The sequence below is a fragment of the Hemiscyllium ocellatum genome, chromosome 2 (genome assembly GCF_020745735.1).
Source record: "Hemiscyllium ocellatum isolate sHemOce1 chromosome 2, sHemOce1.pat.X.cur, whole genome shotgun sequence".
In the NCBI taxonomy this organism is placed as follows: Eukaryota; Metazoa; Chordata; class Chondrichthyes; order Orectolobiformes; family Hemiscylliidae; genus Hemiscyllium; species Hemiscyllium ocellatum.
The window spans coordinates 99082514-99109583 of NC_083402.1; the positions used below are offsets into that span (position 1 = coordinate 99082514).

General features: G+C 40.8%; 1 protein-coding gene and 1 long non-coding RNA gene across 7 annotated transcripts in view; one reads left to right on the plus strand and one right to left on the minus strand.

The window, feature by feature from the left end:
* The window catches only part of frem1a (Fras1 related extracellular matrix 1a), a 400521-nt gene that overhangs the window by 318517 nt on the left and 54934 nt on the right, over positions 1-27070 (plus strand). For 3 of the 4 annotated variants that reach the window (XM_060838775.1, XM_060838793.1, XM_060838803.1), the window contains 3 exons: positions 3473-3887; positions 14684-14885; positions 20938-21082. In XM_060838775.1, the coding sequence (XP_060694758.1) occupies positions 3473-3887; positions 14684-14885; positions 20938-21082 (762 nt within the window). The remainder of the gene's footprint in view (positions 1-3472; positions 3888-14683; positions 14886-20937; positions 21083-27070) is intronic. The other variant, XM_060838786.1, reaches the window with a different exon arrangement.
* The window catches only part of LOC132824390 (uncharacterized), a 139840-nt gene that overhangs the window by 18349 nt on the left and 94421 nt on the right, over positions 1-27070 (minus strand). The window contains exon 2 of one of the 3 annotated variants that reach the window (XR_009645664.1): positions 3439-3554. The exons of the other annotated variants lie outside the window; for them this stretch is intronic. This is a non-coding gene — a long non-coding RNA (uncharacterized LOC132824390). The remainder of the gene's footprint in view (positions 1-3438; positions 3555-27070) is intronic. 3 annotated transcript variants of the gene reach the window in all.

The following is a 27070-nucleotide window of genomic DNA, read 5'->3' on the forward strand; positions in this document are numbered from 1 at the left end:
TGTATCATCGATAGTCATAGGTGAGGTGCCGGAAGATTGGAGGTTGGCTAACGTAATGCCAGTGTTTAAGGGAGATAGTAAGGAAATGTCAGGAAACTCTCGATCGGTGAGCCTGATGTCGCTGGTGGGCAAATTGTTGGAGGGAATCCTGAGGGACAGGATTTACATGTATTTGGGAAGGCAAAGAATAGTTAGGAATAGTCAACATGGCTTTGTGAATGGGAAATCATGTCTAAATAATTTGATTGAGTTTTTGAGAAAGTAACAAAGAGCATCAATGAGGGCAGAGCAGTGGATGTGATCTATATAGATTTCAGAAAGTTTCCTCATGGTAGACTGGTTAGCAATGTTAGATCACATGGAAAACAAGGAGAACTAGCTATTTGGATACAGAATTGACTTGAAGGTAGAAGACAGTATGTGGTGGTGGAGGATTGCCTTTCATACCAGAGGCCTGTGACCATGTGTATGTTGTGATGGTCGGTGCTGGCTCCATTACTTTTTGTCATTTACATAAATGATTTGGATGTGAACATAGGAGGTATAGTTAGTAAGTTTGCAGATGACACCAAAATTGGAGGTGTAGTGGACAGCAAAGAGTAAAATGATATCTTGATGGGCCGAGGAGTGGCAGATGGATTTAATTTAGATAAATAGGAGGTACGGCATTTTGGAAAGGCAAATCAGGGCAGGACTTACATACTTATTGGGTAAGGACCTGGGGAAGCATTGCTGAAGAAAGAGACCTTTGGAGTGCAGGTTCATAATTCCATGAAAGTAGATAGGGTGGTGAAGAAGGCATTTTTAAGCTTTCCTTTTATTGGTCAGAGTATTGAGAATGGGAGTCGGGAGGTTATGTTGTGGCTGTAGAGGACATTGGTTAGGCCACTTTTGGAACATTCTGGTCTCCCTTCTATAGGAAGGGTGTTGTGAAACTTGAAAGGGCTTAGAAAAGACTGACAAGGATGTTGTCAGGGTTGGAGGGTTTGAACTATCGGGAGAGGCTGAATAGATTGGGGCTATTTTCCTTGGAATGTGGAAGGCTGAGGGATGACCTAATAGAGGTTCCAGCATCACCAGGGGCATGGATAGGGTAAGCAGAGAAGATCTTTTTCATAGAGTGGGGGAGTCCAGAATTAGAGGGCATAAGTTTAGGGTGGGAGTGAAAAGATTTAAAAGGGACCCAAGGGACAACTTTTTCATGCAGAGCTTGGTGCGTATATGGAATGAGCTGCCAGAAGAAGTGGTGGAGGCTGGTACAATTACAATATTTGAAGGGCTTCCGAATGGCTACATGAATAGGAAGGGTTTAGAAGGATATGAGTCAAATGCTGGCAAATAGTTCTAGCTTAGTTTCAGATCTCTGTTCAACATGGACAAATTGGACCAAAGAGTTTCTTTCCGTGCTGTATATCTCTATGACTCTTATCACTCTTTAACCACAAAGAAGGAGATGTGATGGAATTAAAGAGAAACAATATCATTCTGCATATCAGATACAGGATTTACTTGGATGTTGTCTGGTATGGAGGGAAGGTCTTATGAGGAAAGGCTGAGTGACTTAGAGAAGCAGGTTGAGAGGTGACTTAATTGAGACATGTAAGGTAATCAGAGGGTTAGGTATGGTGGACAGTGAGAGCCTTTTTTCTCAGATGGTGCTGCTGAGTATAAGGGGACATAGTTTTAAATTGAGCGGTGATAGATGTGGGACAGATGTTAGCAGTAGTTTCTCTACTCAGAGAGTAGTAGGTGTATGGAATGCCCTGCCTGCAAAAAAGTAGACTCGACAACTGTAAGGGCATTTAAATGGTCATTGGATAAACATATGGCTGAAAATGGAATAGTATAGGTTAATCGGCTTCAGACTGGTTTCACAGGTTGGCGCAACACTGAGGGCCAAAGGGCCTGTGCTGTAATGTTCTATGTTCTGTAGACAGCCCAACCCCCTATTTCATAAAATTCATGAAGTGTTGCAAATTATTCAAAATTTAAATAAAACTACTTGACAACATATCCATTCATGGACATTTGAACAAAATGAGTGCTGTCAACATTTTATTTTTATAATGTAAAGGAAGGAAATCAGCATATTGCAACAATTTTGTAATTATTTGTATATTGAAATGGTTATAATTGCCCTTTATTTTGTTAGTTTATAATTTTAAAAGCCGTTTAATGATTTTCTATAATGATTTTATGAATTATCATGACTTGTTTTATTTGTCTTGTCACATTTTGACATTTGCTTTCATGATAATTTCTCAATAAAGCAGCTTTCCGTCAGTTTTACCAATTGACCAAAATCTTACAGGACACTGATGGGCCTTGGATCTGACAGGGTCATAGGTTGGAATGTCAACTTCTGCAGGCTATCCCAGAAGACGTTCCATTCCCTATAACATGCCTACTCCATTTGTCTTCATGCTTCCATTAGTGCCTCCATATTGACATGCCCTTTGGGGGGGGGGGGTGTGCAGATTGTGAACACAGTTAGCAGTGTCCACCTCTTCTAAGAGGGCTGCCTCAACTTCAGAGCTGCTTTCTCTCTGGAGACAAATTCCAGAACTTCCTGCAATCTCTAACGGTATGGCAAATATGGATGATGTTAATTGGGAGGCTGCGCCTTGGAATATCTCTGAGCTGATCTTGCCTCTGCCAAATGTGAGCTTGGGACCACAAGACTGGGAAAATTCTGCCCAATCCTTCAGGCTGATGATCTTTCCTCAGGCTTGATGAGTATAGCCATCACTTTGTGCATCAGTCATTGTTTTCTGTTTTTTGAAAGTAACTACAATCATTTTAGGCTATATAGGTATAGGATGATGTCTGAAATGGATTGTAGCTATCCTCTGCAGGTTTCCTTGGCCACCTAGAGTCATGCCATGTTCACCTCCCACCAACCCAACCCAAAGCTAACCCTTCCCTGGTTTTTGAACCCTTCTGCTCCTTGCACCTCACCCCTGACCGAGGTCGCCAAGCCTGGACTTTCCTAAGCTCCGCAGTGTGGAGGTCTACCTTCCAGCTGTAGCTATTGTTCATACCTTATGCTGCTGAGTCTATAGAGCTGCTGGACAGTCAAGCTGCTGAATAGTCTGTGCTCTAAGAGGAGATGTCCTCCTAAAACAGGGGTGAAAGCGATCGCTTAGTGTTAAATTTCTACATAATAACTGTCAGGTTCACGGATAGATTCTCCTTCCCCATTTTAATCATTTAACTATAGACTCAAGAGCCACTGTGAAATCCAATCTGGGCTCTCTTTGATTCTGCTAGGCCTCGAGATGGCAACTGTTGTTCAGCATAAAGCACAATGTTTGATCAAGTGATGTGGAGCTATATGTCTGAACTTGGTTACAGAACCACTGGAACCCGAATCCCTGTTAAAAGTGCATATCAATTTATTATTTCATTTCTATAGATGGTGAATCAGAGAAAACTTACTGAAGGTTGCCTTGCCTCTATCTGTCTTTGCTAGATTCATTGTCAGCAATGGACTGTCCACAAGAAATGGAAGTCTCGAGATCATCATTGAGAATATTGATCGTATCCTGCCCACACTGTTGAATAACAAAGGGATCCGATTAGTTGAAGGCTCCATGGTGTCCATTTCTCCTGATGTGCTACAGTTGTCTGATCCTGATACCCCTCCACAGAACCTCACCTACATTATTGCACAGCAGCCACAGCATGGACAACTGCATCTCAAGGGGGCTGTTCTGAAGCAGCACAACTTCACACAGTTAGACGTTGACAGTATGGATATTGCATACAAACATGATGGAGGAGATTCGCAGATTGACAGATTCACCTTTGTTGTCACTGATATGACTAATCATGGCTTTCTTGTCAATGGAGTATTGCATACTGAACCATCTGTATTCACAATTCAGGCAAGTGGCTTGAGGTTATCGACATTAACCCTAATCTTACTTCAAATTGAAAATATAGCTGAGTAAATAACCAGCAGATTCTGGTATATGATATGTAAATTGCAGTTTTAACTGTTCTTCTGGTTGACTGAAGTTAAAATCAATATCTCTGAGTGGGCCCAGGATATTCTGAAAAGAGAGGGTAAACAACTAGCGTTTTTGATCCATGTTGGTACTAACAGCATAGGCAGGAGAGATGAGGTCCTCCAAAGTGATTTCAGGGAATTGGCCAGGAAGTTGAAAAACAGGACTTCTAGAGTTGTATTCTCATGATTATTTCCTGTGGCATGTGCCAATGAGATTAGGAATAGGAAGATGGTACAGTTAAATATGCGGCTAAACAGCTGGTCTGGGAGGAAGGGCTTCAAATATATGGATCATTGGGATGTCTTTGGGGCATATGGGACCTGTTAAAGAAGGCTAGGTTGTACCTAAACTGGAGGGGTACCAATATACTGGCAGCGAGGTTTGCCAGTGCCACTCAGGAAGATTTAAACTAGTAAGGCAGAGGTTTGGGAACCAGAGCAGCAGGCCAGAAAGTAAAATTACCAAGGAGGAGTCAGAGACTTAAGGCCAGTAAGGTTGCAAAAAACAAATAGTGATGTCTTGAGTTTCATTACAGAAAAGAAGGTGCTGGGCATTTTAAAACACATTAAGGTAGATAAAGGATGTGGAGGCTTTGAAAAGGATGCATAAATGATTTACCAGAGTGTTGCTTGTTTTGGAAGGTATTAGCTATGAGGAAACATTTGACAAACGTGACTTGCTTTCACTTGAACATCAAAGGATGAGGGGTGAACTGATAAAAATTATGAGAGGCTTGGATAGAATGGATAGTCAGATACTTTTTATCAGAGTAGAAATGTCAATAGCTAGGGGACATAAGGTAAACATGGGTAAGTTTAAAGGACTTAATCAGTGCAAATATTTTACACAGTTGGTGGTAAGTACCTGGAATGCATGACCATAGGAGACATGGAGGCTGATACAGTAACAACATTCAAGGGGCATCTTTACAAATATATGAACAGGCATTGAGTAGAGGGATTGAAACAGCATAGAGGCAAAAGTTTTTCAGTTGAGAAAGGCATTATGTGTTGATGATTTGGAGATGCTGGTGTTGGACTGGGATGTACAAAGTTAAAAATCACACAATGCCAGGTTATAGTCCAACAGGTTTAATTGGAAGCACACTAACTTTCGGAGTGACGCTCCTTCATCACCTGATGAAGGAGCGTCGCTCCGAAAGCTAGTGTGCTTCCAATTTAACCTGTTGGACTATAACCTGGTGTTGTGTGATTTTTAATTGTGTTGACATAGTCTTGGTGCGCTAAAGGGCTTGATCTGATGCTGTATTATTCTTATTTCTTCAAGAACTGGGCTTTGGTGATGAAACATGCTAATTAGGTCAGGTGGGGCCAACTCCTAATAGACTTGAATGAAGTTTTCTTGTCCATCCTGATACATGCAAAAGTATTATTGATCCATGCAGGTAAGATTCCTGAATATTGCATTATCCCACTGCCCACACTTTAGGAATGTGTACATTGGCACCTGAATTATGGTCTAGGAATTTTAGATTGTAAAGTTAAAAAAATGATTATAGCACTATTAGAACTATCCCATTGATCAGATACAGTAAATTATGGGGAATAGCTTCACTTTTTGTAAAGAAAAGGTCATTCTCATCTTATGAGCATTTTGGCTGGGGCAGCACTTATTGCCTATTCTTAATTAGATGAAGGTGAGCTGTTTTCTTGAACTGCAACAGTCTTTCTGGGCAGTTTTCAAAATACAGAGTCAACAGTTGAATTTGCACCTGAAAGCCCCCAAATTGCCTGTGAAGAATGACTTGCAGTGCTAACTAATTGGAGCTACATGCAACTAAAAAAATTTGAAAAAATCAGTTCTTCTAATCATAAGCTGCTTCTCCCTTGTTCATATTATTACCAGCAAGCAGAGTATGAAAGGAATCTGTGATTGGAGGAGCAGCAAGAGGGTAAGTCACGATGGTAAACAGGGTTGGTGAGGCCTGGAGGGAATGTGTGTGCAAATCAGGCTAGTGGAAGAATAAAACCTGCTAAATATGCAGAGCAGTGAGTGATTGTAAAATGGGAGGATATGAGGGAGAAATAAATGGTCGTAAAGGAGTCATGGTTTGGGGAGTGGGGTGGCGAATCTTGAAGGGAGGGTGGCTGCCAAAGGGAGCAAACTATTTTAAACCTGTCACAAAGGAATATTCAGCTTAGTGGAAACCAGGAAAATGTGAAGTCACTGTGAGCATTAATTTTGTGCATGTGCTTTTTTTTCAAAGATTTTTTACAAAGTTACAAAAGTAATACAAACAAGTATAAACATTAATATAAAATTAAATAAATAATAACCAAAAAAGGGAGCAAGCAAAACCCAACTAACTACTAATCTATCCCACAACAACCAAAACATAAAATAAAATATCATACATTACTAGCAATAAACCATGAAATAATTAAATAACTAGATACATACTCAAAATAGATTTACATCAAGTCACAACAAAACCGGTATTTATACGGGATTCTTCCTCCCGCGGGTCCCTGAACCAGCCAGAACCATTGCCACGGCTCGACGAAAGCCCTGGACAGCATGGCCGAAATATCTGTGTTGATGTAGTTCAAAAAGGGCTGCCATGTTTTATAGAATAATTCTGTTTTTTGGTGCACCATATTTGTGAGGAAATCAAGGTGGATATATTTCAGGGCTAACCTGTGCCAGTTCGAAGGTCCTGGAGGGCCTTCAGCTATTCAAATCACTAAAATACTTTTCCTTGCACAGAAAGAAAGAATAGTAAATAATTTCCTCCCATACACATCCAGGGAGGAAAAATCTGAAGAGCCCAAAAGCAGGGACATTGGATTCGCTATTCTGTCCCAATACCTATGGATCTTATGGCATGTCAATAGACAATGTGTGAGAGTGTCAATTTCTATTTTACATTTGGACACATTGGGGATGCTCCTGCCTTGAATTTTGCGAGTCGTTCAGGTGCCATATGAGCCCTGTGGATTATCTTTAATTGAATAGCCTGAGTTCTACTACAAATAGAGATCTTTCTAGCATTTTCCCAGATGTCCTCCCACATTTCTAATGAGACTACCAATCATAATTCTTGATTCCAAGTTTGAAATAATTGTTACATGTTTTTGGATACTTTATTATTTAATGTGTGATAAAGAGTACTAACCGAGGGGGGTGGGGGCATCCGTCATAGCACTCTCCTTTCCCTAACCGATTTGTAGGGATTAATTATCAGTGTGGTCTTCTTTTGTATATAATCTCGTATTTGGAAATACCAAAAAGGTCCCTGTTAGTCAGTCCGACTTCTTGTTCAACTGCTCAAAGGACATCATAACCTCCCCATCGAACAGGTCTCCCAAGCAGGAGCTACCTCTGGACTTCCAAGTTTTAAATGCACTATCTGTCACCCCTGGCTGAAATCCCGGTGCTCCCACTATAGGAGTATAAGGGGAGGTGTTTTGCAGGTTACCCTCATTTTGTCACATTATCCTCAAGGCTTTAATTGTATTTAATAAAACAGGGTTTTTACAGTAGTCCATAATAGCTCTCATCTTGTCCATAAATAAAAGATTGATGAGGGGACATTTTGCTTGGGAGGTCTCAATACCTAACCAGATTGATTGTGGGTCACAAGAGATCCAATCAGCTACATAAGATAATAAGGCACTCAATTGATAGCTCATAAAATCTGGAAAGTCCAGTCCTCCCTTTGCTTGTGGGAGTTGCAGCTTTTCCAATTTGATAAGGGGCTGTTCATGATTCCAAATAAAGGAGCCGAGCTTACGCAACGCCTGTCTTGGCAGCATCAGGGGGAGCATTCTCATAGGGTAAAGAAGACGAGGTAGGATATTCACCTTAACTAAGGCCACACTGCCAAACCAGGATATTGGGAGATCTCCCCAGCGTTGAAGATCTTGTCTTATTTTCTCTAATAGGTGCACATAATTAGCTTTATACAACTGAGCAAATAGTGAGGTTGATTAAAATACCTAAGTACAGAAAACCTTTTAGTGGCCACCGAAAGGGAAAGCAAGATCCGTCTGGTAAATTGAATACACTGGCAAGACCTCCCAACGGCATGGCCTCAAATTTCACAAGATTGATTTTATAGCCTGAGAACATCCCAAATAAATTGATCACTTGGGTTAGAAGAGGCATGGATATCAAAGGATCACTTAAGAAGAGGAGGACATAATCCGCAAAAAGATTGATTTTATCTTTGCTCTATTCAACCCTCGGAGCCATTAGATTAGATTACTTACAGCGTGGAAACAGGGCCTTTGGCCCAATAAGTCCACACCAACCCACCCCCACCCAGACCCATTCCCCTACATCTAACACCACGGGCAGTTTAGCGTGGCCAATTCACCTATCCTGCATATCTTTGGATTGTGGGAGGAAACCGGAGCACCCGGAGTCCACACAGTCAGTTGTCTGAGGCGGGAATCGAACCCGGGTCTCTGGCGCTGTGAGGCAGCAGCGCTAACCACTGTGCTACCATGCCGCCCATTAGGTTAGGATAAGTTTGTATAGCTTCCGCCAGTTGTTCACTCACTAGTGTGAATAATAATGGTGAAAGAGAACATCCCTGACGACAGCCCCTGCCAACACTAAAGCTATCCGAACTTAAACCATTGGTGATCACTGCTGCTTTGGGATCATTATATAATACTGAAACCCATTTCGTAAATACCTCTCCAACACCGAACCATTCCAGTATATAAAAAAGATATGGCCATTCTACCCGATCAAATGCCTTCTCTGCATCCAAGGAGACAGTTAAACCCAATTGTTCTCTGTTATCAGGCTTGTATCATATTTAACACCCTTCTAATATTATTAGTTGACCTGTGACCCTTTATAAACCCCGTCTGGTCCTCTTTTATGATGTATGGTAAGACCCTCTCCAATCTTAATGCTAACATTTTAGAAAGAATTTTGAAATCCACATTTAGTAAGGATATGGGTCTATATGATGAACAATCTTCTGGGGCCTTTCCATTTTTAAAAATAAGAGATATGTTTACTTCTCTCGATGAAGGCAAGAGGCAGTCCTGACTATGTGAATAATTATACATATTTATTAGTGGTCCGGCCAGTTCTTCTATAAATTCTTTATAGAACTCAACCTGGAATCCATCTGGTACAGGCACTTTGCCACTCTGAAGCAGTCTAATTGTGTCGAGTGCTTCCTGGGTTGTCAGGAGGGCATTCAAGATCGACACCTGCTCAGAGGTTAAGCCCAGAAGGGTCAGATTTCTAAAAAGGATTCCATCTTCTCAGTTCTATCCTCACAGTCCTGCGATTTATACAGTTCAAAATAGAACTCTCTAAAGGCTGTATTGATCTTTTTACAATCACAAGTCAGGGTACCAGCACTTTTTCTAATGGATGTAATGGCTTGAGGAGCCTTTTTCTTTCTAGTAAGGTATGCCAGGTATCTGCCAGGCTTTGTTGCCATATTCAAATAATCTCTGCTTTGCGAATAATATTTCCCTCTTTGCTGTTTGGGTAAGTACGGTATTCAAGGCTGCCCTAAGGACTGTGATCCTTTGTAACTTACTAATGGAAGGCCTGTTAAGATACGCTGTCTCAGCTGCCTTCAAGCGAGCCTCGATCAGGTGCTATTGCTCTCCCTTTTGTTTTTTCTGGGTCGAAGAATATGAGATGACCAAGTCTCACGCATATGCCTTAATGGTCTTCCACATCATCGGGTTACTGGCCATACCTGAATTAATTTCCCAGAAGGTTTTGAATTCCTGCGAAAAATACTTTATCAATTTGCTATCTTTCAATAAGAATGGATCCATATTCCAATGTCGGGGGCCTATCCTATCATCCCTAATCTTGACTTCCAAATTATACTGCGGCATGATTAGAAATAGCTATATTACATATTTTACAAGACAGTACGGAATTCAAAAGGGTCGAGGGGGCAAAAAACAATTCTGGTATGGCACTTGTGTGGGTTAGAGTAGAAAGTAAAGTCTCTACCCTGGGGGTGAAGGCACCTCCATGCATCTACTAGCCCTAACTCCTTATTCAGATCTGCCACTTGTCTCGATCTTAGAGATATACCCATAGTGCTCTTAGGTATCTGTCTCTGGGTCTAAAATACAATTAAAATCTCCTCCTATAATTGTATGGCAGACTTCAAAAGCCATCAACTTAGAGAATGCTTCTGTTACAAATTTAAAGGGGTGCACCAGGGGGCAATAAAGATTCTAAATGCCATATTCTTCTCCATGTATTAGAACTTTGATCAATATATACTGTCCAGACTCATCTTTTATCTGGCTTAACATTTGGAAAGGAAGATTCTTCTGAATAAGAATGGCTACTCCCCTACTTTTTGAACTGAAAGATGAGAAAAAAGCCTGATCAAATCCACTCTGTTGTAGCTTTAAATGCTCTTTGTTAAGTAGATGCGTCTCCTGTAAGAGAACTACATCGACCCTTTCTTCTTTGAGACTTGATAATATCATTATCCTTTTGATTGGTGAATTACTCCCCTTGACATTCCAGGTACACCACCTAAGCGAATGGCTAGCCATGATCATCCAGGCAAGCTTGAGACCCCTCCAGGAGGAAGAACCACACTCCGAAAACCTTGAATAAGACTGTAGGAAATTCACAAATACAAATATTCTTTAAAACATTTAAACCAGCACAATTAAAAGCTATTCCTAAGTAAAAGACATTCCCCCTTGCTTCCAGGGGGCATAACTACCTATCAATAACCCCATCATAACCTCTCCTAGCTAAGGCCCTGCCCTCGGCCCAGGCTTTATAGAATGGAGTATACAAATTCAAGTATTTTGTAAAACCAGAGTTAAAAGTGAGTAACCACACACACACACCTGGGTGCATTTAGCAAACATGGTACAATAGACAATAGGTACGGAGTAGGCCATTCTGCCCTTCGAGCCTGCACCACCATTCAATATGATCATGGCTGATCATCCTTAATCAGTAACCTGTTCCTGCCTTATCTCCATAACCCTTGATTCCACAATCCTTGAAAGCTCTATCCAAATCTTTCTTAAATGAATCCAGAGACTGGGCCTCCACTGCCTTCTGGAGCAGAGCATTCCACACAGCCACCACTCTCTGGGTGAAGAAGTTTCTCCTCATCTCTGTCCTAAGTGGTCTACCCCGTATTTTTCAGCTGTATCCTCTGGTTCGGCACTCACCCATCAGCGGAAACATGTTTCCTGCCTCCAGAGTGTCCAATCCTTTAATAATCTTGTGTCTCAATCAGATCCCCCTTCAGTCTTCTAAACTCAAGGGTCTACAAGCCCAGTCGCTCCAGTCTATCAGCATAAGATAGTCCCGCCATTCCAGGAATTGATCTTGTGAACCTGCGCTGCACTCCCTCAATAGTCAGAATGTCTTCCCTCAAATTTGGAGACCAGAACTGCACACAATACTCCAGGTGTGGTCTCACCAGGGCCCTGTACAGCTGCAGAAGAACCTCTTTGCTTCTATACTCAATCCCTCTTGTTATGAAGGCCAGCATGCTATTAGCCTTCTTTACTACCTGCTGTACCTGCATGCTTACCTTCATTGACTGGTGTACAAGAACACCCAGATCTCTTTGTACTGCCCCTTTACCTAAATTGATTCCATTTAGTTAGTAATCTACCTTCCTGTTCTTGCCACCAAAGTGGATAACCATACATTTATCCACATTAAACTGTACCTGCCATGCATCTGACCACTCACCTCACCTGTCCAGGTCACCCTGTAATCTCCTAACATCGTCCTCACATTTCACCATGCACCCAGCTTAGTATCATCAGCAAATTTGTTAATGTTATTACTAATACCATCTTCTATATCATTAATATATATTGTAAAAAGCTGAGGTCCCAGCACTGATCCCTGCGGTACCCCACTGGTCACTGCCTGCCATTCGAAAATGGAGCCGTTTATCACTACTCTTTGTTTCCTGTCAGCCAACCAACTTTCAATCCAAGTTAGTACTTTGCCCCAATACCATGTGCCCTATTAGGAAAATAGGAATATATAAAATTACAACATTACTATCCCGGCGAATATTAGACAACTAAGTAAAATGAGAAAAGAGGAAAATCCCACTCTTAAGAAATAGGCAAGACAAAGCAAACACCCCTCGCCCACAAATTGAGTAAGCCACACGAGCTATAAAAAGGAAACCAAGGAAAAGTGAAGAACCAAACCCTGCCTCCTCCCCACCCCCCCCCCCCCCCCCCCCCCCCCCCCCCCCCACCACCACCACCTTCCCACCCCCAGGGAAGAATAAGTGGAAGAAGGATAATGAAAAAAAAAGAAAAAAAGGGGATCAACATAAAAAAAGGGGGGGGGGGGTGGGTAGAAATAAAGTCGTTATGCATACGGTTCAAGTCCTGCAGCCTATTTAAGAGAGTCCAAGAATTCTTTTGCTTTTTCTGGTGACCCAAAGTTGTAAACAGATCCTCCATGGCTGAAGTGCAACGTTGCCATTTAACGCATAGAGTATTGGATACTTAGGTCTCTCAGACACTTCCTCGCCTTATCTAATACCCTCCTCTTGCAGACCACTGCTGGAGAGAAGTCCTGGAGTAACATTATTCTGGAACCTTTGTGCATCATGGCCTGGGATCCTTCCCTAGGACTCTGGAGGCTTCCAGAGAATTTGTTTGTCTTTGTAACATTAGAGTCAGATTAGAACTGGGCGGGAGCGCTGGTCCATCCCAGGCCTGTGTACAGCAACCTGGTGGGCTCACTCCACCCGCACCTGGCCCGGTCCTGATTCCAACTTCAATAATTATGGGACCCTTTGCTCCAAAAAGTCTATAAGTTGGCCTTCCTCCTCCTGTTCAGGAATGCCCAGCAACCAAATGTTTTTCCAACAGCCCCGATTATCAAGGTTATCGATGCTCTCCTCCAGGGTCCGGATTCGCTACTCGAGAGCCCGGACCTGACCTACGGATGACTCGGCAGCCGTCTCAGAGGCCGCGGCCCATTGCTTTGACCCTCTGCTCAAGTTTTTCGATTTCTCGGTCATGCTTCTGAGGGACACCTCAATAAAAGCATCGTTCTTCTCTTGAAGTTTGGTGATCTCAGAGAGCAGGCTCGCCTCTGCAGGTAAGTTCCCCCAAGGCAGCCGCGGACATCTCTGCTGCTGCTGGAGGGGGCCGGGGAAGGGTTCCTATCTGTAGCGAGTTGCAGGAGTTTTTGCCCTTAGTCATTTTAGAAACAACACCAAACTATCCAAGTTTGATGTAAAATGACTAACTACGCTGGGCAAGAGCTTTCTTAAATGGTTTAAAGGGTGAGGTGAAGATGGGTGCCCCACTTTGCCCGAGTCTTAGGCAGAGCACTACAGACTCAGACTTGCTGGACTGCCGCCATCTTGAATCTCTCACATGTGCTTTTTACAAAGAATTTGTCCGTTATTTTAGAAAAAGAATCTATTGTTTACTTTACCAGTTGCTGTGCTTTTAAGTTCTATGATGTCCACAAATTAATTAAATCAAATCAAGCTTAATGGAATGGTGATGAATTATGTTACAATTATAACCTATTTTATATATGCATAATATATACAATTATATTACTGAACTGTTCTAATTCTACTTCTGTGCTCTGTGAAATATCCAGAGCTTAGTACAAATACAGAATTTATTGTTAGTATGTGACTGCAGTCAGCTAATGAAGGAGTTAGTGAGAAAAAGCCCTTGAAAACTCTTAAAGAGAGCATGGGGATGGAAGAGGAAACATTTTTGACCCCTGTGTGAGATGGTAGGTGCACCCATTGTGCATTGGAAAGGGAGTTTGACTCAGTGAGAGTGAAGATTTACATATAGTTCCAAGTCAGGATGGTGCATAGTTTGGAGGGTGACTATCTCCACACATCTGCTGTCCTTGACCTTTCAAATGGTTGGTGTCTTTGAAGTAGTCTTGGTTGGCTGTTGCAGTGCAACTTGTAAATGATATACACTGCTGCCACTCAATGTTGGAGGTGGAGAGAGTGGATGTTGAAGGTGGTGGATGGCGTGCCAGTCAAACTGGCTGCTTTGTTCTGAGTGTTGAGCTTCTTGAGTGTTATTGGAGTTACCATCAGCCAGGCAGTTGGGGAGTATTTCTTCACACGTCTGACTTGTGCCATGTAGGCAATAAACAGCTTTTGGGCAATGAGTTACTGCCTAGCCTCTGACTTGCTCTTAGAGACACAGTATTTGAATAGCTGGTCCAGCTCAGTGTATTGTTTTGTGATGTATGCTAAAACTGAACACTTTTACTGTGGCAAATGAGTGAAGACTGGACATTTTCTTTGTTTGTTGCTCCGGTTAGTTTTGAGAATTCTATTAAAATGTATGTGAAAACTTCTTTCTTCTTTCATTTGCAGACGATGTAAAACATCAATAACTATGATGTGGAGGAGCCGGTGTTGGAACTGGGGTGGATAAAGTTAAAAATCACACAACACAGATTATAGTCCAACAGATTTACTTGAAAGTACATGCTTTCAGAGTGCTGCTCCTCCATCAGGTAATTGGTAGTTCTGGTGAAGGAGCAGCGTTCTGAAAGCTTGAACTTGCAAATAAACCTGTTGGACTAGAACCTGGTGTTGTGTGATTTTTAACTAAATTAATAATATGAAGCGATGAATAATTTAAGAAAAGATTCTTTGTAATGAAACTGATGATAATTTATGATTTATTGCTTTTGCTCAGGTGGACCATAAGGACAAGGCTTTCCCTAGAATTGTCTACCTTCAGTGTCCGTCACAAGTTGAAGTGTTCAAAAATCAAAAGTACGGAATATATATTTCCTCTCGACACTTGAAAGCATCTGATCGTGATAGTAAAGATGAAGAACTCATTTACCATATTTTACGTGAGCCAAATATTGGTTACTTGGAAAATGTTACCACTGGTACAGTACTTTATGCTTTCAAGATTTCATAAGTAATTTTTCAGTTATTTATATTCTCAAGTAATTAATAGTTACAGATACCTCCATATTTATTTCAAGTTAAATAACTAAATCCCTGGGACCTGATCCCTAGCTTCCCTAGAACTCTGTGGGAAGCTAGGGAAGTGATTGCTGGGTCCCTGCTGAGATATTTGTATTATCAATAGCCACAGGTGAGGTGCTGAAAACCTTGGGGGTTGGCTATCGTGGTACCATTATTTAGGACAGGTGGTAAGGAAATGCCAGGAGGACAGGATTTACATGGATTTGGAAAGGCAAAGGTTAGTCATCACGGAGTTGTGTGTGGGACATCATGTCTCACTAACTTGACAAAGTGTTTTGAGGAAGTAACAAAATAGGATTGATGAGGGCAGAGCAGTGGGCAGGATCTATATGATCTTCAGTAACGTGTTTGACAAGGTTCCTCAGAGTAGATTGGTTAGTAAGGTTAGAGCCCATGGAATATAGGAAGAACTAGCCATTTGGATACAGAATTGGCTCAAAGATAAAAGACAGAGGGTGGTAATAGACGATTGCTTTTCAGAATGGAGGCCTGTAAACAGTGGTGTGGCACAACGAATGGTACAGGGTCCATTGCTTTTCATCATTTATACAAGTGATTTAGACGTGAATGTAGAAAGTATTGGTAGTAAGTTTGCAGATGACACCAAATTTGAAGATGTCATAGACAGCAAAGAAGGTTATGTCAGAATACCCCAGGACCTTGATCAGATGGCCTATGGAGTCAATGAATGGCAGATCGAGTTTAATTTAGATAAATGTGAGGTGCAGCATTGTGGAAAGACAAATCAGGCTAAAACTTGTACACTTAATGCTAAGGTCCTGGGGAATGTTGCTGAACAAAGAGACCTTGGAATGCAGATTCATAGTTCCATGAAAGTGAAGTCCCAGTGAAGAAGACTGGGATTTTCCTTTATTGGTCAGTACATTGAGTATAGGAGGTCATGTTGCAGCTGTACAAGATATCGGTTAGGGTAAAAAATGAGGTCTGCAGATGCTGGAGATCACAGCTGAAAATGTGTTGCTGGTTAAAGCACAGCAGGTTAGGCAGCATCCAAGGAATAGGAAATTCGACGTTTCGGGCATTAGCCCTTCATCAGGATTCCTGATGAAGGGCTTATGCCCAAAACATCGAATTTCCTGTTCCTTGGATGCTGCCTAACCTGCTGTGCTTTAACCAGCAACACATTTTCAGCCAAGATATCGGTTAGGCCAGTTTTGGAAACTGCGTGCAATTCTGGTCTCTCCGATACAGGAAGGATGTCGTGAAACTTGAAAGGGTTCATAAAAGATGTATAAGGTTGTTCTCAGGGTTGGAGGGTTTGAACTGTAGGGAGAGGCTAAATAGGCTGGGGCTATTTTCCCTCGAGCGTGGAGGTGAGGATAAGCTTGTGCTTTTAGCTGTATTGTTGACATGGCTCAGTTGGCTAAACTTATGATTAGCGTTACTCCCTAGATATTGATGATGGTCCTTTGTTTAAAGTATTTTCCAGTGTCTCAATTTTTTTTCCTTTTAGAGCATGCTTTAGATTTCTTGTATAGTGCTGCCAACTATGAGCTCAGTGTTCTGGTTAACATTTTTGGTAAATCTTAAGTGACTTAATGGACTGTTCTCATCATTATTTCTGAATGTTTTCTGGCTCTCCTGATAGGACAAGAATACATTCATGGCGTTTCTTCATCAGGATGGGATTTTTCTGCTCTTGCCCTCTTGGTTCACATTGTTGACATGTCAGTACTCTCTGTTCGTCTGACAGTAGCTCTTAGAGAAAGTGAAGACTGTAGATGCTGGAGAATCAGAGTCAAAACGTGTGGTGCTGAAAAAGCACAGCAGGTCAGGCAGCATCCGAGGAACAGGAGTCAATGTTTTGGGCATGAACCCTTCATCAGGAATGTGGAGGCGGAAGGGGTCTGAGAGATTAATGGGGAGGTGGTGGTGGGGTTGCGGCAAAGGTAGCTGGGAAGGCGATAGGTGGATGCAGGTGAGGGATAATAGTGATAGGTCAGTGAGGAGGGTGGAGCGGATAGATGGGAAAGAAGATGTACATATAGCTCAGGTCAAGAGGGTGGTGCTGGGTTAGAGGGTTGGATCTGGGATGAGGTGGGGGGAGATGAAGTGCTTATTCACAAAACTTCAATTGTCCTGCTCCTCAGATGCTGCCTGACCTGCTGAGCTTTACCAGTGCCACACTTTTTGACTCTGGCAGAAAGTGTGGTCAGACTCAGGCTTGTAATATCTAGAGGGTCCTGCAGACCAACCATTGGTAAACGTTTTGGGATTCCATGCCAGACACTCACTCGTCTGAATCAGTAATGTTACCAGCATGTCACCAGGACTGGATTCAACTGGCACAGCATGTGAATAGGATAGTTGAGAACACATCAATCGTAGCATAGAGGGTAAGAGCAAGGAGGTAATGTTAGAGTTGTTGGTCAGGCCGCAGCTGGAGTCCTGTGTGCAATTTTAGTCACCTCACTGCAGAAAGGATGTGATAGCAGTAACAAAGGTACAGAGGAGGTTCATCAGGATGTTAAGCAAAAGTGAGGACTGCAGATGCTGGGAACCAGAGTTTAGATCAGATTGGTGCTGGAAAAGCACAGCAGATGCTGTGCTTTTACAGCACTACTCTGATCTAAACTCTCATTAGGATGTTGTCTGGGATGGAGAAATTGAGCTATAAGGAGAGACGAGATAGGCTTGGATTGTTTTCTTTGGAGCAAAGACTGAGAGAGGTCATGATTGAGGTGTATAAGATTATGAGGGGTATAGACAGGGTGGATAGAGAGCAGCTGATCACCTTGGTTGAGGAATCAACCTTGCGAAGGTATTGTTTGAGGGTAAGGGATGGGAAATTCAGAGGGGATTTGGGAATAAAAAACTTTTTCAGTCAGTGGATGGTGGGAATCTGGAATGAACTGTCCGGAAAGATAGTGGAGGCTGGAAACCTCTCAACTTTTAAAAAATACTTGAGGGAGCACTTGAGATATAACATTCAAGAATATAACATTCAAGTGCAGAAAATTGGAGTTAGCTCACCTTTCATAGTAGTTATATTGGTGCAGACTTGATGGGCAGAACGGCCTTTTGGTGCTTTAAAAGTCTATGAATCTGAGATTTCTCCTCCATTTCCCACTCTCCAGCATTGATGGTCTCTGTCCAGATCACAACGTCACCCACTCTAATTATATCCAATTCTCATTTTGTTTTTTATTTAACATATATTTGCCATATATTCCAGTAGATACAGGCCATAGGTTCAGACACCAAAGATAAATTGGCAAATCCAATTTATTAGAATTGGCAGAAAAGACATGTAAATTACACCTGTTTACTGTTGCTCAGGCCTTGAGTCTGCCTTTAATTTTAAACTATTCAAACAGGTTCTCCATATGGAAGACCAAAGAATTATGGAAGGTGCATTGAGCTGAATAAGTGTGAAATTATATGCTTTAAATGGATAAATTTAGAAAAAAATGTCATGTTGATGTGCTGCGACACTTGGCAATGACAATGTAACAGCACAGGCACTCCATTCTGCACTGTTTGTTCATGGTAGTGAGCATCAGATTCAAATGCACTGATAACATTTGTAAATGTCTCTTCCAAGCCAGCTTTAATTCTTCTTTTTATTATTCTTGCATTTACCTGAACATTCTCCTACAGACCCCAATGGTTTCATTGAAGCCATGTGTTAGCATTGATCACAGAATACAATCTTACCATAGCAATATTGATAGAATCCCTACAGTTTGGAAACGGGTTATTTGGCCCAAGTCCACATTAACCCTCCAAAGAGTAACCCACCCAGACCCATTCCCCTACCCTATTACTCCACATTTACTCCTAACTAATGGATTTAACCTATACATCCCTGAACACTATGGGCAGCTTAGCGTGGCCAATTTACCTAACCTGCACTGTGGGAGGAAATTGGAGCACCCGGAGGAAACCAACGCAGATGCTGGGAAAATGTGCAAACTCCGCACAGACAGTTGCCTGAGGCTGGAGTCTAACTTGGGTACCTGGCACGTGAGGCAGCAGTGCTAACCACCGTGCCACCTTAAAATATGTTAATACTATTAAGTTCTTTTCTCAATACTGTTATATATTGCTGCACAATGGGGGCCACGGTGATGGTGATGAAGGTAAGGGGATGTAGCAATTAGTTTGTCTTAATGAAAATATTGATTTCTGGCCCTGTGATGCAAATTAGGTCTGGTTCCTGTTGTACCCAGCCGTTGATTGTTTCAGTATAAAAGGAGTTTGAATAGCAATGAACACTTTGGAATAATTAGCAAACAGCTCCTCTCTGGGATTTGTGATAAAGCAACAATCTGATGAAGCTATTGCAAATGGTTGAATGTTAGAAATCTGGCTCTGATATTTTGCAGCCAAGGTGATTGGTATCTGAAAACCAAAACCAGTTTAATTTTGTGAATTATAATTCTATTTACTATGGCTTCTTCCATTGAATCACTCCAGATCACTTTGCTTGGATTCCTTGCAGTCATACTTTGTTGAATGATATCATCTTGTCAAGGAATGCTGTATTCACAGCAGCTCTTTAATTGCACAGAGTAAACCTGTACAAGACATTGGTTCAATTTCAACTAGAGAACTGTGCTTCCTTTTCAGCACCACATTTTGTCATGTTTCCCAATTAGTATACAGGATATCTTTAACAGATATAATCGTATCATCACTATGATCACAATCTATAACCTGAGGATATAAATGCCTCATTCTCCATTGTATTCTGGCTGCTTGAAGCATGGATTGGTGATGAAGCATGCTACTGTATGTAACCAAACAACTTACAGCCCAGATACTGATGGAATATATGCAGATGTCAGGTGAGACATTTAGTTCTTATAATGTAAATATTGCTGCACCAGGTAAATTACCCTTCTGGAAGTAAAAGTTCACAATCTTAGCAAGGATGTGAAGGCATTAGAGAGGGTGCAGAAAAGATTCACAAGAATGGTCCCAATGAGGAGGAGTTTCAGTTACCTAAATAGATTTGAAATAATTGAGACTTTTCTTTGGAGATGGGAAGGAGAGGAGATTTGATCAAGGTGTTCAAAATGGTGATCTGTCTTGACAGAGTAGGAAGGGAACACCTTTTCCTTTTGGTGGAAGTACACAGAAGCAGAGGCCATAAATTTAAAGTAACTACAAATGAAGCAAAGCCAACACGAAGAAAAATGTTTTAATGCAGCAAGTGGCAGATGTCGCTTAGTGATGGCTCAGATTACTCTATCCAGAATTCTATTATTGTCTCTCTCAGCAGTTCCCCACGACTTTAATTGTCTCTCTTTCATTTTCTCCCCCTCTCTCTTTCTCTCATCACTGGCTTCTGCACGCCATGCACCAACCTCCAAGCCTACTGTGAGTTTAATTCACTCTGCATTGCCACTGTGCATTTATAGAAATATGAAATCTCAAAATACACGAGCTGGTGTTGAGTCTTTCAAGTACGTTCCACATTTCAAAACATTTATGGTTGCTCCTAGACTTGAACTCTACTTCTCATCCCACTCCTTATGCTTCTCTCAGCTTCAGCTATGAATGCCTTCCTCTGCACCTAAATGAAGAAATTCTTCCTCATCTTTGTCTTCTCTAGCCTGCCTCTTATTCTGAGGCCCTGTATCTAGGTAGAGATTCTTAACCCAGACCCACACCCTCTCTGCATCCAAACAGTCAAGTCCTCTCAGAATCTTGTTTTTCAATGAGATCACCTCACATTTTTCTAATTTCCAAATGATATTTTCACATTATCCAATTTTATTTTATAACACATTTCCCGAGAATAAATTTTATGAATTTTCATCGGACAAGGAGGGACATATGGCAAATAGGTAGCTATGAGTTCACATCCCGTATTTAAAAAATAAAATATCTCTTAGAATTTTATTTATTTCAGGGATCACAATACTGTTGTTCTTATGTACACTAACAGATGCACTGATCTTGTGATTTGTTGCTGCCTAGGGGGATTTATTTGGAATAAGTTCACACAGAAAGATTTGAACAGCAGAAACATCATTTACATCATAAGTGCTTCCTCGGCAGTTATGTCGGACAGTTTGGAGTTTCAGGTTTCGGACTCCTCAGGCAACTCTGCTCTCCCGCAAATGTAAGACATTTGTGTAAATATCAATGAATTTTCGATTCTATTTAACCAACAGTGTATGAATTTGTTAATTGTTTGATGGTAATTAGAATCTATTTCTGAGACAAATCATAACATTTGTCACAACTCTTGACAAAATTACACAGACTCCGTGAAGAAATCACTGCTGGGCAAGTAAAACTGTATTGATCTATGATTATTTGCAGACCTACCACTCAACATAACTCCTAGCTTTTTCTGCTTAATATTCTTGAATATTAAATATGAAACGAACTGATCTCAGCTGAACCTGTAAAAAAGCCACAAAGGAACAGTAAAAGCAGGCAGTGTAGGTCCTGTTAAAATCGGACTTCCATAATATTGTTGGTCCTCTTGTTTTAGTTCCCAAAACTTACTGTGCAGAAGGTCCAGTGTCCTTTTAGCAGCTACGCAAGAAGTTTGGATTTACAATAGCAGGTGTTACAGGCTCAATCATATCACTTCACAGTTAGCACTCCAAAACAAAACATTAAAGACTGTAGAAAACTGAATGCTTGTGCATGAACAAACAGAGGCAGTAAAAGTATAGGTAAATATAAAGATGTTTCCACTTGAGACGGAAACCAAAAGTGATGCCATAAATGAGAGACTGTCACTAATAGATCTAATAAAGACTTCAGGAGATAATTCAATAATCAGAGAGAGTTTAAAATATTGATATATTTGACAGGGTAGAGGTCTTTTTACTTCAATGCAAGAATTATTACAAACAAGACAGATACACAAAGGGCACAGATAGATGCAAATCTGCATGATAGCATTGCTTATAGCGAAGACCTGACTAAAGGAGAGGAAAAATTGATAGCTGACTATCCCTAGATAAAGAGTTTTCAGGCTGGATTGGGTGGGTGACAAAAATGGAAGAGTGTAGCAGTAAGGGTTCAAGAAATTAATCACAATTGATTACAGTTGTGAAAAGGGATGAAATATTAAATGGTCTAACAAAAAAGGCTTTATGGGTTGAGCTTAGAAATAATAAAGAACAGTCACACGACAGACACTCAAATAATGAGAAGGAGAAAGAACAACATATATGTAAACAAATTTCTGCCTGTAGGAATAAAAGTCCAATAATAAGTGGAGCCTTTAACTATCCCGTTAACAACCGGGTTTCAAACAAAAAAGGGACATTCAGGGTGAAAAATTCATGGACTGTGTCCAGAAATTTTTTAAAAAATGACAAACACAACAAACGGAGTCACAATTCTGGATTTATTTTTCAGTAATGAAAATGGTTAAGTGGGTGAAGTGATAGTAGATGACCATATTGGGAATGGTGGCCACAAATCGGTTAGATTTACTATTATTATGGAAAAAGATAGAGACAAATCAGGAGAAAAAGTTTTTAACTGTAAGAAGGCAAATTTTTCAAAACTGAGAAGTGATTTGGCTGAGGGTGACCTCAACATGATTGCTCAAGGATAAATCAGTGGTAAACCAGTGGAAGCTTCTAATAAGCGAAATGCTGGGGCATAAAGCAGACATATCCACTCTAAAAATAAGAACAGTCCTCCCATTGTTGTCCAGAAAAGTACAAGGAAGATTATATTGATAGAGAAATCTTATGTAATTCACTAAAAAACTCAATAGAGCAGATAGCCTAAAGAATATAGAAAGTGCAGGGACCAAGTAAAAAAGAAATAGGAATTCAAAGAGAAGACATGAAAAATATCATCAATCAAGATAAAGGAGAACCCAGGAATGTTTTACCAATACATAAAGCGCAAAAGGATAGCTTAGGGAATGTGCAAACTATTAGAGATGTAGAAGGAAACCTGCGTGAAGATGCAGAGACATGGGAAAAATTTTAAATTAATATTTTGTTTCCGTATTCAAAAAGAAAAGGGATGATGTGGATATAATAATTCAAGAGAATCAGTGTTGAAATATTCGTCAAAATAATCATAATGAGAGAGGAAGTATTGGCGAAGTTGGAATCTTTGAAATTATGTAAGTTACCAGGGCTGGATGGATCACTCTCCAGAATATTGAAGGAAGTTAGGGAGGAAATGACGATTATTTTCCATTCTTCACAGGACACATGTGAGCCGCCAGAGGACAGGAGGAACCAAATGTTATTCTGTTGTTTTGAAAGGGTAGAAAGGAAATGCAAAATAATTACAGGCCAGTTAGGCTTACTTCAGCGGTTCGAGTGAATCATGAGAGAGTAGATAAATTGTCAATTAGAAAGGCATGTCACAGATAGTCAGCATGGCTTTGTTAGGAGAGGTCATGCCTTTCAAATTTGATTGAATTATTTGAGGAAGTGACTTGGAGGAGCAATGAGGATAGTATCGTGATTGTTCTCCACGTGGAGTTTGGTAAGGCATTTGATAGGGTCCCACATGGAAGACTCATCAAAAATATAAAAGCCCATGGAAAACAATGTAATATGTCAAATAGGCTTTGTAACAGGAAACATAGGGTAATGGTCAATGGCTTGCGAATGGAAATCTGTTTCAAGTAGTCTTCTGCAGGTTTCAGAGTTGAGAACCCCTCCTACTTGCTTTGTACATTAATGATTCGGACTTGAACATTGGGAGTATAACTTTTAAATTTGCAGACTACACAACAATTTGCCCTGTAGGGGACAGTGTAGAAAATAGCAGTAAACAGAAATGATATAGATAGGTTGGTGGAGTGAGTGGGAAAGTGGCAGGTGGAGTTCAACTTTGATAGTTGTGAGTTAATACATTTAGGGAGGTCAAACAGTAAAAGAGAATAATAAACAGGAATACGCTAAGAGGAGTAGATGAAGTTAAGAAGAGCCAGGAGGAGAAATCATTGGCGGATATAATCAAGGAAAGCCCTAAGACTTTCTATAGGTATGTTAGGAACAGAAGAATGACGAGAGTAAGATTAGGGCAAATCAAGGATAGTAGTGGGAAGTTGTGTGTTGAGTCAGGGAAGCACTGAATGAATATTCTTTGTCAGTATTTCCACTAGAAAAAAAAACAATATTTTTGAGGAGAATACTGAGATACAGGCTACTAGACTAGATGGGCTTGAGGTTCACAAGGAGGAGGTGTTTGCAAGTCTGGAAAATGTAAAAATTGATAAGTCTCCTGGGCCAGATGGGATTTATTCTATGATTCTCTGGGAATTCAGGGAGGAAATTGCAGAACCTTTGGCTTTGATCTTTATGTCATTGTCTATAGCAATAGTGCCAGAAGACTGGAAGATAGTAAATGTTGTTGTCTTGTTCAAGAAGGGGAGTAGAAACAACCTTGGCAATTATAGACCAGTGAGCCTTACTTCGGTTGTTGGTAAAGTGTTGGAAAAGGTTATAAGAGATAGGATTTATAATTGTCTAGAAAGAAATACATTGATTAGGGATACTCAACACAGTTTTGTGAAGGGTAGGTCATGCCTCACTAACCTTATTGACTTCTCTGAGAAGGTGACTAAACAGGTGGAAGAGGGTAAAGCGGTTGATGGAATGTATATGGATTTCAGTAAAGTTCCCCACGGTAGGCTATTGCAGAAAATATGGAGGCATGGGATTGAGGGGGATTCAGCAGTTTGTCTTCTTTCAGCTAGCCAATTTCTGATCCAAAGGGTGGTGGGTTGATAGGAAATGTTCATCCTGTAGTTCAGTTATTAGTGTAATGCAAGGATCTGTTTTGGGTCAACTAATGTTTATCATTTTTATAAATGACCTCAATGAGGGTGTAGAAGGATGGGTTAGTAAATTTGCAGATGACATTAAAGCCAGTAGAGTTGTGGGTAGTGAAGAAGGATGTTGCAGGTTACAGAGTGACATAGATAAGCTGCAGAACTGGGCTGAGAGGTGGGGTTTAATGCGGAAGAGTGTGAGGTGATTCACTTTGGAAGGAGCAATAGGAATGCAGAGTACTGGGCTAATGGTAAGATTCTTGGCAGTGTAGATGAGCAGAGGGATCTCGATGTCCATGTACATAGATCCCTGCAAGTTGCCAGCCAGGTTTATAGGGTTGTAAAGAAGGCATATGGTGTGTTAGCTTTCATTAGTATAGGGATTGAATTTTGGAACCATGAGGTCATGCTGCAGCTGTACAAAACTCCAGTGTAGCTGCACTTGGAGTATTGTGTACAGTTCTGGTCACTGCATGATAGGAAGGATATGGAAGCTTTGGAAAGGGTTCAGAGGTGATTTACTAGGATGTTGCCTGGTATGGAGGTAATGTCTTATGAGGAAAGGCTGAGAGAGTTGAATGTGTTTCTATTGGAGAGAAGAAGGTTGAGAGGTGACTTAATTGAGACATAAAATATAATCACAGAGTTAGATAGGGTGGACAGTGAGAGCCTTTTTCTTTGGACAGTGATGGATAGCATGAGGGAGTATAGCTTTAAATTGAGGGGTGATAGATACAGGACAGATGTCAGAGGTAGTTTCTTTACTCAGAGTAGTAGGGGTTTGGAATGCACTGCAACAGTAGCAGACTCCCCAACTTTACAGGCATTAAAACTGTCATTGGAGAGATATATGGATAAAAATAGAATAGTGTAGGTTAGATGGGCTTCAGATTGGTTACACAGGTCAGCACAACATCAAGGCTGAGGGGTTTATACTTTGATGTTCTATGTAAGTTAGAGATCCTTGTGTGCAAGTAAATAAGTTTGTAAAGAGGGCAGAGATATTGAATGCAAAAGTAGGCATATATAAGACATTGGTGAGGCTACAATTGGAAAATTGTGTGCAATTCTGGCTACCACATTATTGGAAGGATATAATTGCTGTGGAGAGAGTGCAGAGATGATTTACTAGAATGTTGTCAGGACTGGAGAATTGTATATACAGGAGAGATTGGGGTTGCTTTTCTTGGAACAGAGAAGGCTGAAAGGTGACATGATTGAAGTTTTCAAAATTGTGAGTGGTAGAGATAAGATAGACAGGAGAACCTTGTTGGCAGAAATTTCAAGTCAAGTGATTAAAAAGGGACAGTAACAGAAAACAATTATACACCAAGGATGGTGGGTGTATGAAATTTGCTGGCTGAGTAAATGGTGGAGTCATAGACCCTGAATACTTGTTAAGAACATACCTGGATCTGCACCTTAGTATAGTAAGCTGCAGGACTATGGGCTGTGTGCAGGAAGATTAGATTAGAAAGGGCACCTGGGTTTCTTTGGGTCAGCATGGACAAGGCTGGATGAATGGCCTCCTTCTGTGTTGTATAATTTTTGTTGTTCTAAGCTTCTCACTATTTCATGTCAAAAATATATATGCATTAAAGAGGTAACCAGGTAGACACATTCAACAGAAAGAAATCAAATGCCATTTGTGTCCTTCCAATATTCTGACATAATGGCAAACTGTCTTTTTTGAGCTGTCTGCAGTCTTTGAAACAATTGATAGGCCATTATCCTCTGATACCTTTTATCCTGTTGGTCATGGGTCAATTCAGAGCATTCTCAGTGGGGAAGTTTATGGGTTCAAGTGTCACTTGAGCACAAAAATAAAATTTACAAGAAGGCTAACTCATCAGCATCATATTGCTTTTTGCAGGCGCTTCATTTGATCAAATTGGCTGCTGCATTTCCAATAAGAATAAGGAGTAAGAGTAGGCCTTTAACCCATTGAATCTGTTCTATTGTTCAATAAGCTCATGATTATCTAATTTTAGACTTAGTTCCAATTTCCTGTCCAATATACATAATTCTTAACTCCCTTGTAAGACAAAATTCTTTCTAACTCAGCATTTAGTGAACCAGCCTTCACTACTATCTGGGGAAGTGAATCCTAATCACTATTTATACTCTGAGAGATTAAATTTATTCTCACTTTTGTTTTGAATGGGAGGCTTTTTATTTTGAAACTCTGCTTGCTCACTTCAGGTTTCCTCCTCAAGGGGAAACATCTTTTCAGCTGTCACCCCATTAAACTCCCACAGAATTGGATTATTCTCATTCTTCCAATGAGGTCCAATTCGTTCAAACTTTCTTGGAGGAAATTTCCTTCATTCCAGAAAT